At 37.7% G+C, this 14,533-nt stretch overlaps 1 protein-coding gene across 2 annotated transcripts in view; it reads left to right on the forward strand.

Moving 5' to 3' along the window:
• PALMD (palmdelphin) overlaps positions 1 to 12,464 on the forward strand; it is a 34,826-nt gene extending 22,362 nt beyond the window's left edge. For both annotated transcript variants that reach the window (XM_053468957.1, XM_053468956.1), the window contains exons 3-9: positions 962 to 1,042; positions 2,059 to 2,189; positions 7,591 to 7,705; positions 8,549 to 8,582; positions 8,671 to 8,784; positions 9,220 to 10,212; positions 11,690 to 12,464. In XM_053468957.1, coding sequence (XP_053324932.1) covers positions 962 to 1,042; positions 2,059 to 2,189; positions 7,591 to 7,705; positions 8,549 to 8,582; positions 8,671 to 8,784; positions 9,220 to 10,212; positions 11,690 to 11,733 — 1,512 coding nt within the window. In that variant the 3' untranslated portion in view covers positions 11,734 to 12,464. The remainder of the gene's footprint in view (positions 1 to 961; positions 1,043 to 2,058; positions 2,190 to 7,590; positions 7,706 to 8,548; positions 8,583 to 8,670; positions 8,785 to 9,219; positions 10,213 to 11,689) is intronic.
• The last annotated feature ends 2,069 nt before the right edge of the window (positions 12,465 to 14,533 follow it).

The following is a 14,533-nucleotide window of genomic DNA, read 5'->3' on the forward strand; positions in this document are numbered from 1 at the left end:
TCTTAATACGAGGTCTGTGAATCCCGCTGACATTACAGTATAGTATGACATGCTCAATTGAGAAAGCTTTGGTAAAATCTTTTAGCTTTGCCCAGCAGCAGTGTGTGTTTTATAATCAGCGATACACCCTTCTAATTGTCAGACCGCTGCCAATCTACTACCTCATCGCTTTATGACTCTTAATATTCCAACCTTTACTAATTATTGAAGGTTTTGCTGATTGCTTCATTTCGATTGAGCGCTGATATATAGTTCGCTTGACATAATTACATACATACATGTTTCATACCATGAAATTACCAAGAACACGCATAATTAAATGCATTTAAATGCTATATTTGTGTGTTCTTGTACATGTTGGAACAAATACTTGAGAGCAAAAGGTTTTTTTTTGTTACACATTATTTGTTAAGCTAAACTTGCATTTAATTATGCGTGTATAAGTCACACTATTTTAAGGCTTTTCGTGTTTATAATTCTTTATAGATTATAGATGATATTATATAGCTTATATATATATATGCAGGTATACATTTGGTTTTACAGAACATGATATATCGACAGCCTAGTATATATCTAGAATAAGGGTTACATATGTTTCCTTGGTTTCATACCTTTGGTGTCACTTACATTATTGCATTATTTTATGCATTTTGTGTTTTATTCAATAAAATGGGAGCTGGAGTGAGATGAAAGTATGCATTATGCAGTATAGCGGTGACCTATGCCATTGCAGCGAATGCGCACATTGATAATGGGAATTCATCAGTCATCGGCTTTGTACTAAACTCTGAGATTAGTTAACTATGGACTAGAGTAGACTAGATTATTTAATCAGCCATGACATCGTGCAAGGTGGCAAGTTTACTCTTTTGAGGCAATAACAGTAAATAGTGAGTTGTGAAATCTATCGAGCAGGATTACTGTTTACCACTAAGAACTTTGTTTTTGATCTGTACAGAACAAGAGAAGGTTACAAGAAGAAATTGCTCAAAAGCGGCTGAGAATTGAAGAAGAGAAATTAAAGGTGCATCATTTAAAGGTAACATAGAACATACGCTTATGGCGTCTACTGTATATTCAAATATTAATGAGAATTTCAATCATGCTTTTACATGGGAATCAATGCATGGGGAGCAATATAAGGCCATATAGTGTACCAGAATCCCCAACAATTATGCCTGAGACACTATTTTTATCCCTTTTATGCTTTGTATGTTGTTTTTTATACTCCAATAAATGTAGGTCCTACACGGTCAGGCGCGTGGTGTTGCAGTTTATTAATATAAGCCGATAACTGGCTAAAGAGAAAGGCATATGGAAAACCCATCTTGTTCTTATATTAATACAGAGTTTCGTGCTTCACAACAAAAGGACAAACAAAATGTCACAAAGCAAAGTTAATATTGGCATCGAACTATTGTATATAATTTTCTAGTCTCACTAAGCATAATGTGCTGAAAAGAGTAGCGAACGCTTCCCAAGTGGAGAACGTCTAATAGTTGTAGCCGGGGGAGGACTTTTACAAAGTGTAAAAGCCATCAGACAATCTATGTGTTTTAGAAAAGGCAGCTCAAAGCCCCTGTAGCAAACTGCAGATATGAATTACCATTTAATGGCTACTCAAAAGATACATCAATATATTCACTTATGCTTTCACAAGCGTACCATTAAACGTGACTCATGCTTTTAAGATTATACTGTACCCGCTGGAAGACAGCCGACGGTTATAAATTAAAGGAATAGGGGTGGCAGCAGGAGCCTCCAGGAGGATCATTATACACAGCTATGAGCAGTGTATAAAAAAAACATTTTAATTATTTGGGTAACAATGCCAAGGTGGTGTCCATTACTTCCGGCTAGTCCAGGTAAATAGTCCGAGCATAGAGCTGCTCCCTTTACACCCTTTTCATTTTGTTCCCTTTATGGAAGAGATACCGTTGGAGACATTCCAAATGATACAACTGTCCCAATGTTGGACATCAGCCCAAAGATAAGATATTGGCGTTGGACAGGTAGGATAACACACCTACTCTTACAATTACCTCTACCTTGTAGAAAAAAGCTCTGCGGGAAAAATGGCTTTTGGATGGATTGAGTACGATGACTCCAAAGGAACAAGAAGAGACTTTACGACAAAGTCAAGAAGACCAACGGCAGATCAATCACCTAGAACTCAGTATTGTCAGGTAAATTTTACCCAAGGCTGATATAACTGGATCAATAACATTTATACACAAATGTATAACTAAATAAATCATTGGTTAACACGGGTAATAGTAGTGTGTTGCCACTAAGTGCGGTAAAGTGACAGCTCCATCTCAACGATGGTAAGCAGAAATAAAAATCTGCCAAATCAGTCATAGTCAAAATACAGATAGGATAATACGTGTTTTAGCGATAAATAAACCTGCTAGATGCTCGTTCAGTCACTGTCATGAAACTACACTAAGCCGCTTAGAGGACCCAACTACTTAGGATGAAGCGTAATTGCTAATTACAATGTTAAGCAGCTTTCTGAGCTTAGTTCTGATCATCTGGTTAGGATAAATCTTTATTGCAGTTCAAGGGGAAGCTTCAACTTACTAAATAAAAAAAATATATATATTGCAGGCCACATGAAACTATATTACCCAATAAATTGATTAAACAAACAATAATGATGCATACAGTATGGACCACCAGAGATAGTCCTTTAAGGTGTTTGCACCTTTCCTCAAGATTGTTTTCATCTGTGAGCTTCAGAGTTTTACTTTGGAAAACCAACATCTTATATTATCATGTAATGAAATCTGTGCTCAAAAATGTGGCCCCTTTAATCAAACGGCTGTCTCCCCGTGACAGCTGGTGACATTTACCCTGGAATAGGGATGCAAAATGCAGTGACCTTTTCAGTTTCCGTGATACATTGTACTTCTTCTGCTTCAGTAACTTCTCTGGCTTTCCTAATCAGTGAGAAAGTCAATGTATGGAAATCAGCGGTACTCGAGTTAGTTCGTACTTCACGTTAAAGCACAGACTCAAATGCATTTACATTAAAAGTAAATTTTTTCTTTCAATGATTAATATAAATATAGTTTAAGAACTTTTACCTATATTATTGCCGCCATTGTACTTAGACCGCCTAGACAATTCTTTTGCCACGCGACTTTGTGCATATGAGTTGCATATGTCGCTTTAAGCGGCAGAAAGATCATTTAAAGAGACAGCCTAATGTCCCTGGAACCTCTACTTTAGAAGAATGTATATTAAAATACTATGTGAGTAACCATAACCTTCTATGAATGCTTTAACATGCATTCTTCCTTCATGATTTGACTTTTCTTGCCACTGATTGGCTGTTTGAAGTTGTCAGTCAGTGGCAGGAAGTTGCTCTCAGACTTCAGTCATCATTCAGCAGAGCCTGCACTGGATCTGATTGGGGGGGACATCAAATGGTCTGTTTGAAATGCATTTGGTGGAGCATTAAAGTGCATGTGATGGCTGAAATGAGTGATAGAGGTGAGCACAGGAGTTACTGAAAATAGTTGTCTTTTTCTTTTTTACCTGCCTCTTTAATAACTCGCACAGCTCTAACTACTTAGCAGATGAGCATAAAATCCATTTTACATCATATTAGTCCTCATATACCAAATTGTTTTCTTGAAGATCCGGTCACGTCCATTGAAGACAACTTTTAGTCTTCAGGGGATGAACAGTGTAAATAAAAAGTGTAAATTAAATAATATATATAAATATAAATAATGTTTGAGTATATGTTTTCACCATATAATATCATGGGTATGCTGTATTTTAGGAAGTGGCGTAAATGTCTCTGTGTAAATCTATTCTATGGCATTTTATTACATGACTGTTAAGCTACCTGCAAAGTAAAGTCACCATGGTAACGCTTTGATTTACAGGAGCAGCTAATGAGAGTTTATGATTTCTTTTGAAATTTGTCTTTCATGTACATGGGAGTGTCGCCTTTACTGCTATTGTGTATCAAAGCATTAATTAGTGTGATTACCCTGCAGATTATGATAACAGCCATTAGTTACACCTAGAGATGGATAGCACCTTTCCATGCAGTCCATGCGCGGTTCTCTCAGAGAGAACACTAGTATACTGGGCCACAAGGGAGTGAAATAGAGAGGTACAGCTCTGTGGAATAGGTTGGCGCTATACAAATCAAACAAATCATAAATAATGTATTTTTTAAATAGGCACAGAGCTCTGTGGTCTAACAAGTGGTATTTAGGTAGTGAGTCTGCCACTCCTTTGATTGTGCCGCTCAAGGCCCTGGTAAGTGGATGGGGAGTGGAGCGGCCGCAACGCAGCCCCTGCGACCCGGAGTTCACCCACAGTGACCCGGAGACCCGGGGAAGAAACGCCTCACCCAGAGTCTCCGGGCGAAACTCGGAGAGTTCCCAGGTATGCCAAGCTAGCAAAGTTCCAGCGAGATCGGGCTCTTTCTGTGGTAGCAGCGGCTGGGGTTCACTGATTGATAATGAGAATTCCACATGACCTTGGCTCCTATGTTTCATTCTAATGGTAACTGTTCACATTTGACTTGAGAATTACTATCAGCACGAGCTGCTGGCACCATGCATCATACGATCCTATCAATTTGTGTAAAGTAAAGTTCAATCTGTTTCTGCTTCAATAAGCAGCCTTTTTCAAATACCCCATACAATAATGCCCCTGCTTTATGAGTATATTTAGTAGCCAACACCCGCTGTAACTATGATTGCAGATAAATCATGATCAGGCTGTCACTAAATTCTACCACCGGCTTTAACTTGATTAAGATAATTGTTCTGGATCATTGATTTCTAGTTAAATTAAGGATGTCCGACTGCACAGAAGGCTTTCCAAGGCTTTTTTGGATGGTGCCCACTCAGTTTGGACAGAAATGTAGGTTTACTTCTATCATATATGTGCTTTGGATAAGGGTAAACATTGATTTATATTGTATGATATAAGTCAATTTTATTTTATATTGTTGCTTGATTCATTATGTGTTGTAATTTGACAGATAATTCTATTTATCAGAAACAATTCATTATTAAAGACTTATTTTTTTAATCAGAAACAGTAAAGTTAGCCTTTCCGGGTGATTAAATACTTCTTCCTCTGAATTGTATATTAGGCTCTATAGTGTTTCCCTTTCTTGCTGCAAAAACTTTGTAGTCGTAAAATTCTCTCTTTTCTCTATATCATAGGAGTTTAGTATTCTATACTTTTTACCTTATTTTATCCCATTTTTTCCAAACCTTTTCTTTTTTTTCCATCTTACTCAATCCCCACCCCCACCCCCAAGGCCAGCCCGGCCCTGTCAAGACATGTACTGTATATAGTTTATATTTCAGAAGAAATAATGTTTGTTTTAGGCTACTGTGTTTTTATATGAAAGATAAAATAGTAATTATGCAAAATAGATTGATGAAGTTATGTTGTATTGACTGGATCAGAGAAAATAGAAGTTTATTTGAGTCAATACCTTCTCTTTATCCTTTCATAGCCAAATTATTAAATATTTGGTGAGAATTGAGTAATTAGCATCAGGATTATTTCTGTATGGGAATATGTCTGCTATTGCGACACATGTTTAATAAGTGTGCATATTATGGGAAAATCTTTTTTGATTTAAGATTATGGGAGATTTACGGTTCGCGGCCAAACTACCTCAGCACGTCATAGAAAATTGAGTAAGCCTTAGAAAAACATATTTGTTATTCTAACCATTAAAAGATAATTATGTTTTTTTTCCCCCTTTGAGTAAGTCGATGAGCTATGGGAACACTAATGGAAGCATAAGGTGTGTCTGGTCTTGTCAGAAGGTTGCAATCCATTTTCCTGGAGCCTTTTCCTTCTCTCATCGGGCAACGCATGATTTTAAAAAGAGATTTGGATTTCATCCAGTGGAAAAAATAAGCAGTGATTCACAGAATGCATTTTAACCATGGAAGAGAATCTTTTTAGATCTATGTATAAGGAAGAACAACGTCCCACTTCTATTCTGACAGTTGAGCGCAAGTAGGGTATGATTTTGATGGTTTTAGTTATTTCTTATATAGGAGTTTTTTTTTAAAAAAAATGCATGACATACAGGGCTATAAATAGAATAACATTAATATTTTAGAGCTTCTTGATCCAAGGAGAAATCCGATTGCCTCTTGGAGTCAAGAAGGAATTTTTTTCCCCTGATGGCAGAATTCAAGTAGCTTAATTAGGGTTTTTTTTGCCTTCTTTTGGACCAAGAATAGGAAGGTTAGGTAGAAGGGTTGAACTTGATGGACTTAGGTCTTTTTTCAACCTTATAAACTATGTAACTATGAGTAGATTAGATTCATGGCATCATGATGTTGAGGTCAGCTCTACTGAATGGTTATGAAAGGTCAGACTTTTAGTAATTTCAGTTTAGAATTTATTCGCTAAGCTCTTGTTTTTTTCTACTGATAACAAGATGTTCCTAATTTCCACCAAGACCTAAATTCCTAATGCCTATTTGCCAATAATTGAACGATTGGTGGAAGCAGCTATTTATCTGTCACCACTCAGCCCATTTACTAAATACGGTAGCTTCCATGTTTTCCATCCGGTGCTAGTTTAATGACTAAATAGGTTAATACAAAGCTGCTTTCTGTACCCATTCATAGTTGCTGCGGTCTTAGTGCTAACCCAAAATTTGGGGATAACCAGTCAGTGTATAAGTAAAAAAAAATTGTCATATACATAAAATAAGAATTTCTACAATTTTATGTGCCGTGCAATAAATCTCATGAATAAATTAAACAGAGAAAGATGGACTCATTTAATCCAAACACTAATTTAATGGATATTTAATGCCAAACACTTTAAAAAAAATGATTGCGTTATACACAAACATATACAGTAAAATTAATTCCCATTTTCAAAAACAGACTTCAGACTTACGTGCCGTAAATAAACAAAAAAGTAAGAACAAGGATTAGCTAAAAAATATAGAATGCATATAATTTTATTGTATAGGCTGACTCGGGTGTGGTGGACAAAATTTCCATAAGGATATGGAAATATCAGTTATTGCTTCGAATATAGAGATAGATCCGGCCATCGTATTGAAACCTGTCTAATTAATTAATACGCGATCCAAAAAGTAGAAAAAATGGAGACCAGATAGAGTTCTATTTATAGATATTCGAGTATGCTGTATAATAATATCGTTCCATATCACATTGATACTTAATTAGCTTAATAATCTCTTGCCGGTAATGAGCATCAAGTTTTCTCTAGTATCTTGCCAGGCATATTTTTATGGCTCCCAAGATATGGATACATAAGGAAAAATGTGACTTATTGCTCAATGGAAAATCCAAGCATAAGAGAAACAGTTGTGGACTACATTCAACCTCTTGTTTAAATATAGATTTAATTAAATTCACATACGGTCTTAACGCTCGTGTAATTATAGATTCCAACGAAAAAAATCACACCGAAGAGGCAGGAATGGAAAATATGTTAGAAGTAAAACTCCAAAACGTTTTAAATTAACCGTGTACCAAATAACGAAGCATGTGATGTGCATCAGATCCTTCGCGTAACGCCGCCAATCTATTGCAATTGCAGACTTGAACAAGAAATTGAGGACCTTGAAAAGAAGGAAGCACAGCTGTCCGCCAAAGAAGTTCGGGTGCTGCAGAGACTGAAATCTGTGGAACGCACCACAGCGGACATCATAAAGGTACAATATCATGAACAGATAGCGAAGCGCTCACTTATTTCATCAGTAAAGAGGATGCGGCATCTGAACGGTCCCAGCATACCATGCATTCAGCAATTCCCCCCACAGAATGAAATTCCCCTCCAAATTACATCAAATATTCACTTATTGGGTCATAGTGGGAATAAAAGGGAATATTTCGGCTCTACATTGGTCTTCATCAAGCTTCATAATAGCCCTTTAGTGCAAAACATTATTTTTCATCATGAAGCTAAATATTGAAGCACCACGTGCTACATTTCTTATAGTATTTATTTTCTTAAAATACAAAATGTTTCAACTACAATTCACCATTGTATTTAGGTACTGACAGTAAAAATAGGAATATGCCAATTTAAAATATTTTCACATAACTACATTTCTTGAAACTACCTATAATTAGTGTTTTTGGTGTAATTTTGAGTATTAGATTAGACCAGCCACCAATAAATGGGAGAAGTAACTTAACAACAAGGAGTAATTTAATTGCAGCTCAACTGGACAATGTATCAAAGGAAGCAACGTAGCCAAATTGGGGAAAAATTAAAGATTCCCCGCCCACAAAATTATCATTTTAGTAACTATATTAGAGTTAGTGGCATTTGATGGGAAATACATTGTTTTAGGAGTACTTGTAAGATGTGGCATTTAGGGAGAATTGGAAAGGCAAGTTATTATTTAGAAACGCTTTCACTTTTTGCAGAATTAAATCCATTAATTGAAACTATTCCCCACTGTACTTCTTTATATCCATCTGTGTATTTTGGGCAATTTGCTTTGTGTTAGAATTACTTTACATCAATATTCAATTTCTTTCTTTTTTAGGCAGTGAAAGCAGAAGTTCAAGAAGTTCAAGAAGGTAAATTGTATTTCATTATTATAGATAAAACTTATAATGGACAGAGAACAGGATTTGTTTTAACGGCAGTTATGTTTACCGTTTGCAGAACCGGTACGCGATATTTATGATGGTATACCTGACCTCCCAGTGTCTTATAAACCCAAATTTGTCAGGAGGATTGAGATGGTACAAGAAGAAAACGGAGAAGAGCCAAGAAAAGGTATAATGTCCTCAGCATTTGAGGTGTCTTGTGAATACGTGGTTTGGGAAATGTATAAACAGTCAAAGCAGGTTTGGACATCCTCCGATAATACAAACGTTGCTGATCTAGAAAGCAATGGAAGAATGGAAAACTGAATACAGCCTTTCTGGTCCAGAAAGACAGTCTTTAGTCAAGGTGATGTTGTATCAAGCCATTGTAGGAAAGCATGTGGAGTCTCATAAGCTTTTGAGACCTCAGAGGTTTCTCCTTCATCTGACGGTTACGTGGCTCTACATCTTTTTCTGTTCTTGGCCCAAGTAAAGTTATTGCCTTTGATTAAATAGTCTAAAGGGTAATATGCAACATGTGATGATGCAGTATAGGTGTGTACAATTTGCAAGAATATTAAGACTACCGTATGCGCTGAAATATTATTTTTTTTTTCTGGGACAGCATTGTTTGCCATGGAAATCAAGGTTGAAAAAGACATGAAGACTGGGAAAAGCACTGTATTGTCAAGTATCCCAGTCCCTTCTAGTGAGTTTAAAGACACAGGAGTGAAAGTTTATGACGATGGCAGGAAATCTGTATTTGCATTGAGCAGTCAGGTGACACAAAATGGAGTGGATACCCTTGCTCCAGTTGAAGTAGAGGACCTTTTAAGAAAAGCTACAGAAAAGAGTTCACAGTCTCCCACTGAGTATCATCAGCCAGTATTTTCAAATCCCTTCAACAGTTCCACCACTCAAAAGGGCCAGATTGAGCCAAGAATAAATGACCACAACTCATTATCTAGCGAGAGTCCTGGAATTATTCATCAGAATGGAAAACTCCCCACTGAAGCTGTATCATATCCTAAAGTAACAAAAGAACCTCAAGAACAAGAATTCTCACAGAGTCAACCTAGTTTCACGACGCAAAGCATGGAACCCGTCCAAGATAATCTGGAACTCAAACTGAAGACGAAGGAGGACCTTCAGAGGTCAAATGTTATGAACTCTGGAGCATACTCCATGGGAGATTTTTCTTCTGGACTGGAAGATGATATTCACTACAATGTTGTCCAAGCAACACCTTGTTATGTTGATGACTCTGAACCAGTCACTATGATTTTCATGGGATACAAAAATGCAGATGATGCCGAAAACAATCCATTGCCAGACTACGAGGGGGTTATCCGTGCTGAACTCGTTGTTATTGATGATGATGAAGATGATGGTCTGAAGAGGGAAGACAAATCCTCTAACAGACAAACCTTTCACCCTGTAACCCAGCAAGCCCACATTTCTAAGCCAGCTCCAGCACATGATGCCTCACTGAACAATCATCTAGCCTACAAGAATTCAATATCCTTACAAGAACAAGAAGCAAGATTAGGGCACCATAATTTCAACCTCCCTTCCAGTCAGATAATAGATGATGGTACTGAAGATCCATCACTAACAGGTGAGAATAAGATAAAGAAATCTAATTGTTGCATTCTAATGTAAAACACAGTATTGTGAGTAACAATAAGTATGACAAACGAATACTTCCTATCCAGAGAAAGGAACAATGCGTCCATCCTTGCAAAATACTTGCAGGCAAAGCTGTGTTTGGGCTACGGACTCAATACTGTGTTTTAGTTTTGTTCCTTCTTTAACATTCATCAGCATTGGGCACATATGTTTTCTGGGACAAGGATTTGTTCCCTTTCAACACCGAATTACTTGTTTTATTAGTTTTTCTTTCTTGAAATTTACATTGTTTGAATTGTATTACCAAACAGACAATTCATCACGCGGTGACGTCAAACTTCTATCCTGATTGGAAACAATAAAGTGTTTTAAAAAGATCATTGCAAATATATTTAATGTTATTTAAAATGCAATTTCATCTGCAAAGACCACCTTCTAAAAACATTTATACAAATACAAAAAAAATACACTACAGTGCCATCCTTTGTGAAGTTTCTGGGTTGCTTTTACATGCTGCACCTTGGTGGCTTGTGGTCTTGCTAATGTTTAAAGCCATTCTGTGGTATTACAGAGAAAATAGCATTTGAAAGATCATTAAATAATTCTATGTATGCATGGATACTACAAATGTATTCTAATCTACTGGTTTATGAAACCAAGATGTACTGTATGTCTCTCACTGTATAAACCCAGCTAAATCCATGAACTCCCTGTTTACAGAACAAAATAAGATTACAGCTTGCCTCTCCTCTTACCATCTCCGCAGCCTCATATTACCATTGAATACATGGCTTGTGAAACTGGTAATGACTGGGTACTGTGGTGTAGGCTCAGTCTGACCTTGGGTAGGCTCAGTCTGACCTTGGGTAGGCTCAGTCTGACCTTGGGTAGGCTCAGTCTGACCTTGGGTAGGCTCAGTCTGACCTTGGGTAGGCTCAGTCTGACCTTGGGTAGGCTCAGTCTTGGGATGAAGACCAGGAACCAGTGAGGATACAATTCTGGAGAAGTTCAGATACTTTTCACACTCCATCAGATGCTCAATAGTTGAAATGAGTCTGCTTGTCCCACTTTACCTACCATTCCGCTATCTTTGCACAAACGTGACATGGGCCAAATTCTCAATGTAAAGCCTTCGTAAAAATGCCCCAACCTCCAATGGACCTATACTTCCCTATACATCAAGAAGAGTGATATCACTGCGGGGTGGGAGCTAGGACCTTGATCTAGCAACCAAAAGTCCTAGTTACCCCACATAATTTTATTTATTTACTATTCCTACATTATCCCCACATAAGTTTTAATAAATAAATGGGGAGGGAGTGCATTGTTAATTTTTTTAATTTTTCTACATTTTTGCTTTTGCTACTGGAAATAATGCTGTGAGGTATGTCATTTCACCCATAAAAAAGACAATGCCCAGGGCTTTAAAAATACTTTTAATGTCCTTTTATGTTCTCTTTTCACAGCTTTGAGAATTCGAATGGCAAAACTTGGGAAAAAGGTCATATAGAAGCATTGATTCCGTAAGTATGAAACGCTGTTTATTGCATGGACTTCCGAATACTTCCAGGGTCATCCTGGAAGCTTTTAGCTGGGAAGGCCAGTTCAGCTGGCTCAGAACTATCGCAGCCCATGGACTACCAAATCTTAAACCCAATGGCCGGCCCACTGCCCTGACGGAAAGCGAGTGAACAGAAAACACCTGCGGGACCCTCGCTGGATCTACCTATTGCTTCGGAACCGCTCGAAGACTTGGATGTGTTGTGTCCTAGGTCCTTGTAAACCAGCATATAACAAAACTAGTGGCCAAATCTTTAAATCCTAGCATACCCGGGTGCAGTGGCTACCTGCCCCTCTTTGCCGCCCTCACCTTTGTATTCCTTTTCTATGTGGTAAATAATGCTAAGCAAGTAAATATGGCCCTCGTGCATTGATACAAAGCACACAGATTCAGTGCCTTGCCCCCTATTCATTTGCTGCATAACAGTGATTTAGCGTGTAGGAAATATAAAAATCTTCTCATTTGTAATACGTTCTGATTTTATTTTTTATTAGTAACAGTAACAGAAAGATCGCACAGGCAAGATCTTACTTGCAGAAACACAGCAGAATGGATTCTTTTAAATAATGAAATTATGTTGGCAAACTAGATCTAATATTTACTGCGTAATCGTGCTGCATAAACAGTTTCATATTGTGTAACTTTATTCATAGAATTTTAAAGCCTGTTCGTTGTTAGAACATGTATACGTTCACTGCCTCAAAGATACAATTAACATATCCGTGGTTCTGCGACCCTTTTGTAACGGTAAAATCAAGACTGGAGCAGACGTAAGAATTGTGGGCATTGCAGTCGCTAGCATGATGGAATCTGCAGTCCAGAGGAGCTGTTAAAGTGCTACAGTAGAGTATGGCGGGTGTGTAAATCACTCCCATCCATGATCTTATAGATCCCATATACTGGAGGGCAGCAATTTACATGTGTTGGTCAATGACCTGCAGGAATTATTAGTGAGCATCATGGGACTTGTAGTTTTCAGAGGCTGCCTATTCTTGTGTTGGGAATCCCTAGGAAAATGAATACATTACTAGATACTAATATACAAGAATTGAAGACAACCGGCACCTTAATTGCCTTCTAAGATAGTCAGCCTTGTGATTTTATTAATATATATATATGTAAAGCCAAATCTGTAAAAATAAACAGTGAACTATAAGCATACTTTAAATAACCACATTCATTAATTTAAAGGGGACGTATCGGGAAATGTTTATCACATTTACTTCTAAACACTTTTACATTGCTTGGTAGCTGATTTTTTTTTAAAGTGTAATTACTGTTAGAGGTTGGGTGGGAGTGCAAAGAGTGTATGAAGTAATGGGGGGACGACTGTATATAAAACGAAACCCAATGGATCGTTCACCCTGACTGGGGCATTACACTCGTTCGTATGGTGAGAAGACCACTTTTTGAATTTTGTACCAGAAGCTCTCCCTCCTGGCCATGTGCCAATGAAGCATTGCCCTACAGTCTCACCTTTATAGAAAACGCCATGAAGTCATAATCACACAGGACTCTGGAACATGTATGAGTTATAACAGGGTCAGGCTGTCTCCATCTGTTGCGTAAATTACTATTCCCACCCATCACTGGTAGCAGGTTAAAGGAGTTTAGTTCAGAAAGATCCAAGTGGTTATATGTTACTTATCGCTAGCTTATGCTAATTAGCCATGTGTTTTCATCATTTTAAAGCAGAACTGTGCCTTATATTGTGTCTTAAAATTTCACCTTGGTTGTTGTCTTATTTATTTATTGTAAGGTAATTCACCAAGACGCAAAAAAATAAAACGGGCGGAAAAAAAAACACACACATTGTGTAAAGCATGTGTAAATTGGTCATAACATTGGTGGATTATATATTTAATACACTAAAATGGCAGTGTACAATAGTCGGATTTTACATGAGCCATCCTTTGCTCATGGTAATTAAAGAAGTGATATTGGCACATAGACCACTTCAGGGCATCTTTTGGAAATCAGTCTATACACTTGCATGAAGAATGGAAAAATGCTGGGGATCCCCAAAAAGCTTTTTCGATGGTCCCATCTCCATGCATTTATCATGTTTTGGAAATAAATGGACATGTCTTTTTTTTTTCTTTGTAAGTATCATAAGGGGCGTTATGGTCTATGTCCCTTCTTGAACACAGGTGGATCTCAAGCATACATTTAAGAAATTAAAACCACTTGGTTAACATATTTGAGAATTGCTCCATAGAATCTTCATGATGGGCTATTAAAGGATTAATATTTCAAGATTCTCACGATCAATTCACTGAGAAAGTCCCAGCTATGGTCATAAGCAGCAGATGACACTTCTGACAGAATCATGGGCAGGCCAGTTCATAATCCTTTAAACAGGGCTGATCCAATTTGGACTGGCCCACTAAAGTAGGCAACGGGTGCCGCGTAACACAATGGAGTTAAACATCCATAAGAACAGAGCCAAGAAATGTATAGGTGTGACAGAGGAGTGAGGGGTGGTGGAGTGACTGTTTTAGAGTGTGAGTATGTTAGAGTGGGTATGTATGTTTAAGTGTGTGTGTGTGTGTGTGTGTGTGTGTGTGTGTGTGTGTGTGTGCATCTGCTACTGGGAGGGGGACAAGGGGCCCATGGGGGCAAACTCAGCTGCACCTGCCCCCTGGACCAGAAGATGGTCAGAGTCTCCCCTGATCAGAGTCCACCCTTGTGCATAAAACTAAAAATTGATACAAAGCTTGAGAACAGTTAATATACGTGGATCCAATTG

This window comes from Spea bombifrons, chromosome 6 (genome assembly GCF_027358695.1).
Source record: "Spea bombifrons isolate aSpeBom1 chromosome 6, aSpeBom1.2.pri, whole genome shotgun sequence".
Classification (NCBI taxonomy): Eukaryota; Metazoa; Chordata; class Amphibia; order Anura; family Pelobatidae; genus Spea; species Spea bombifrons.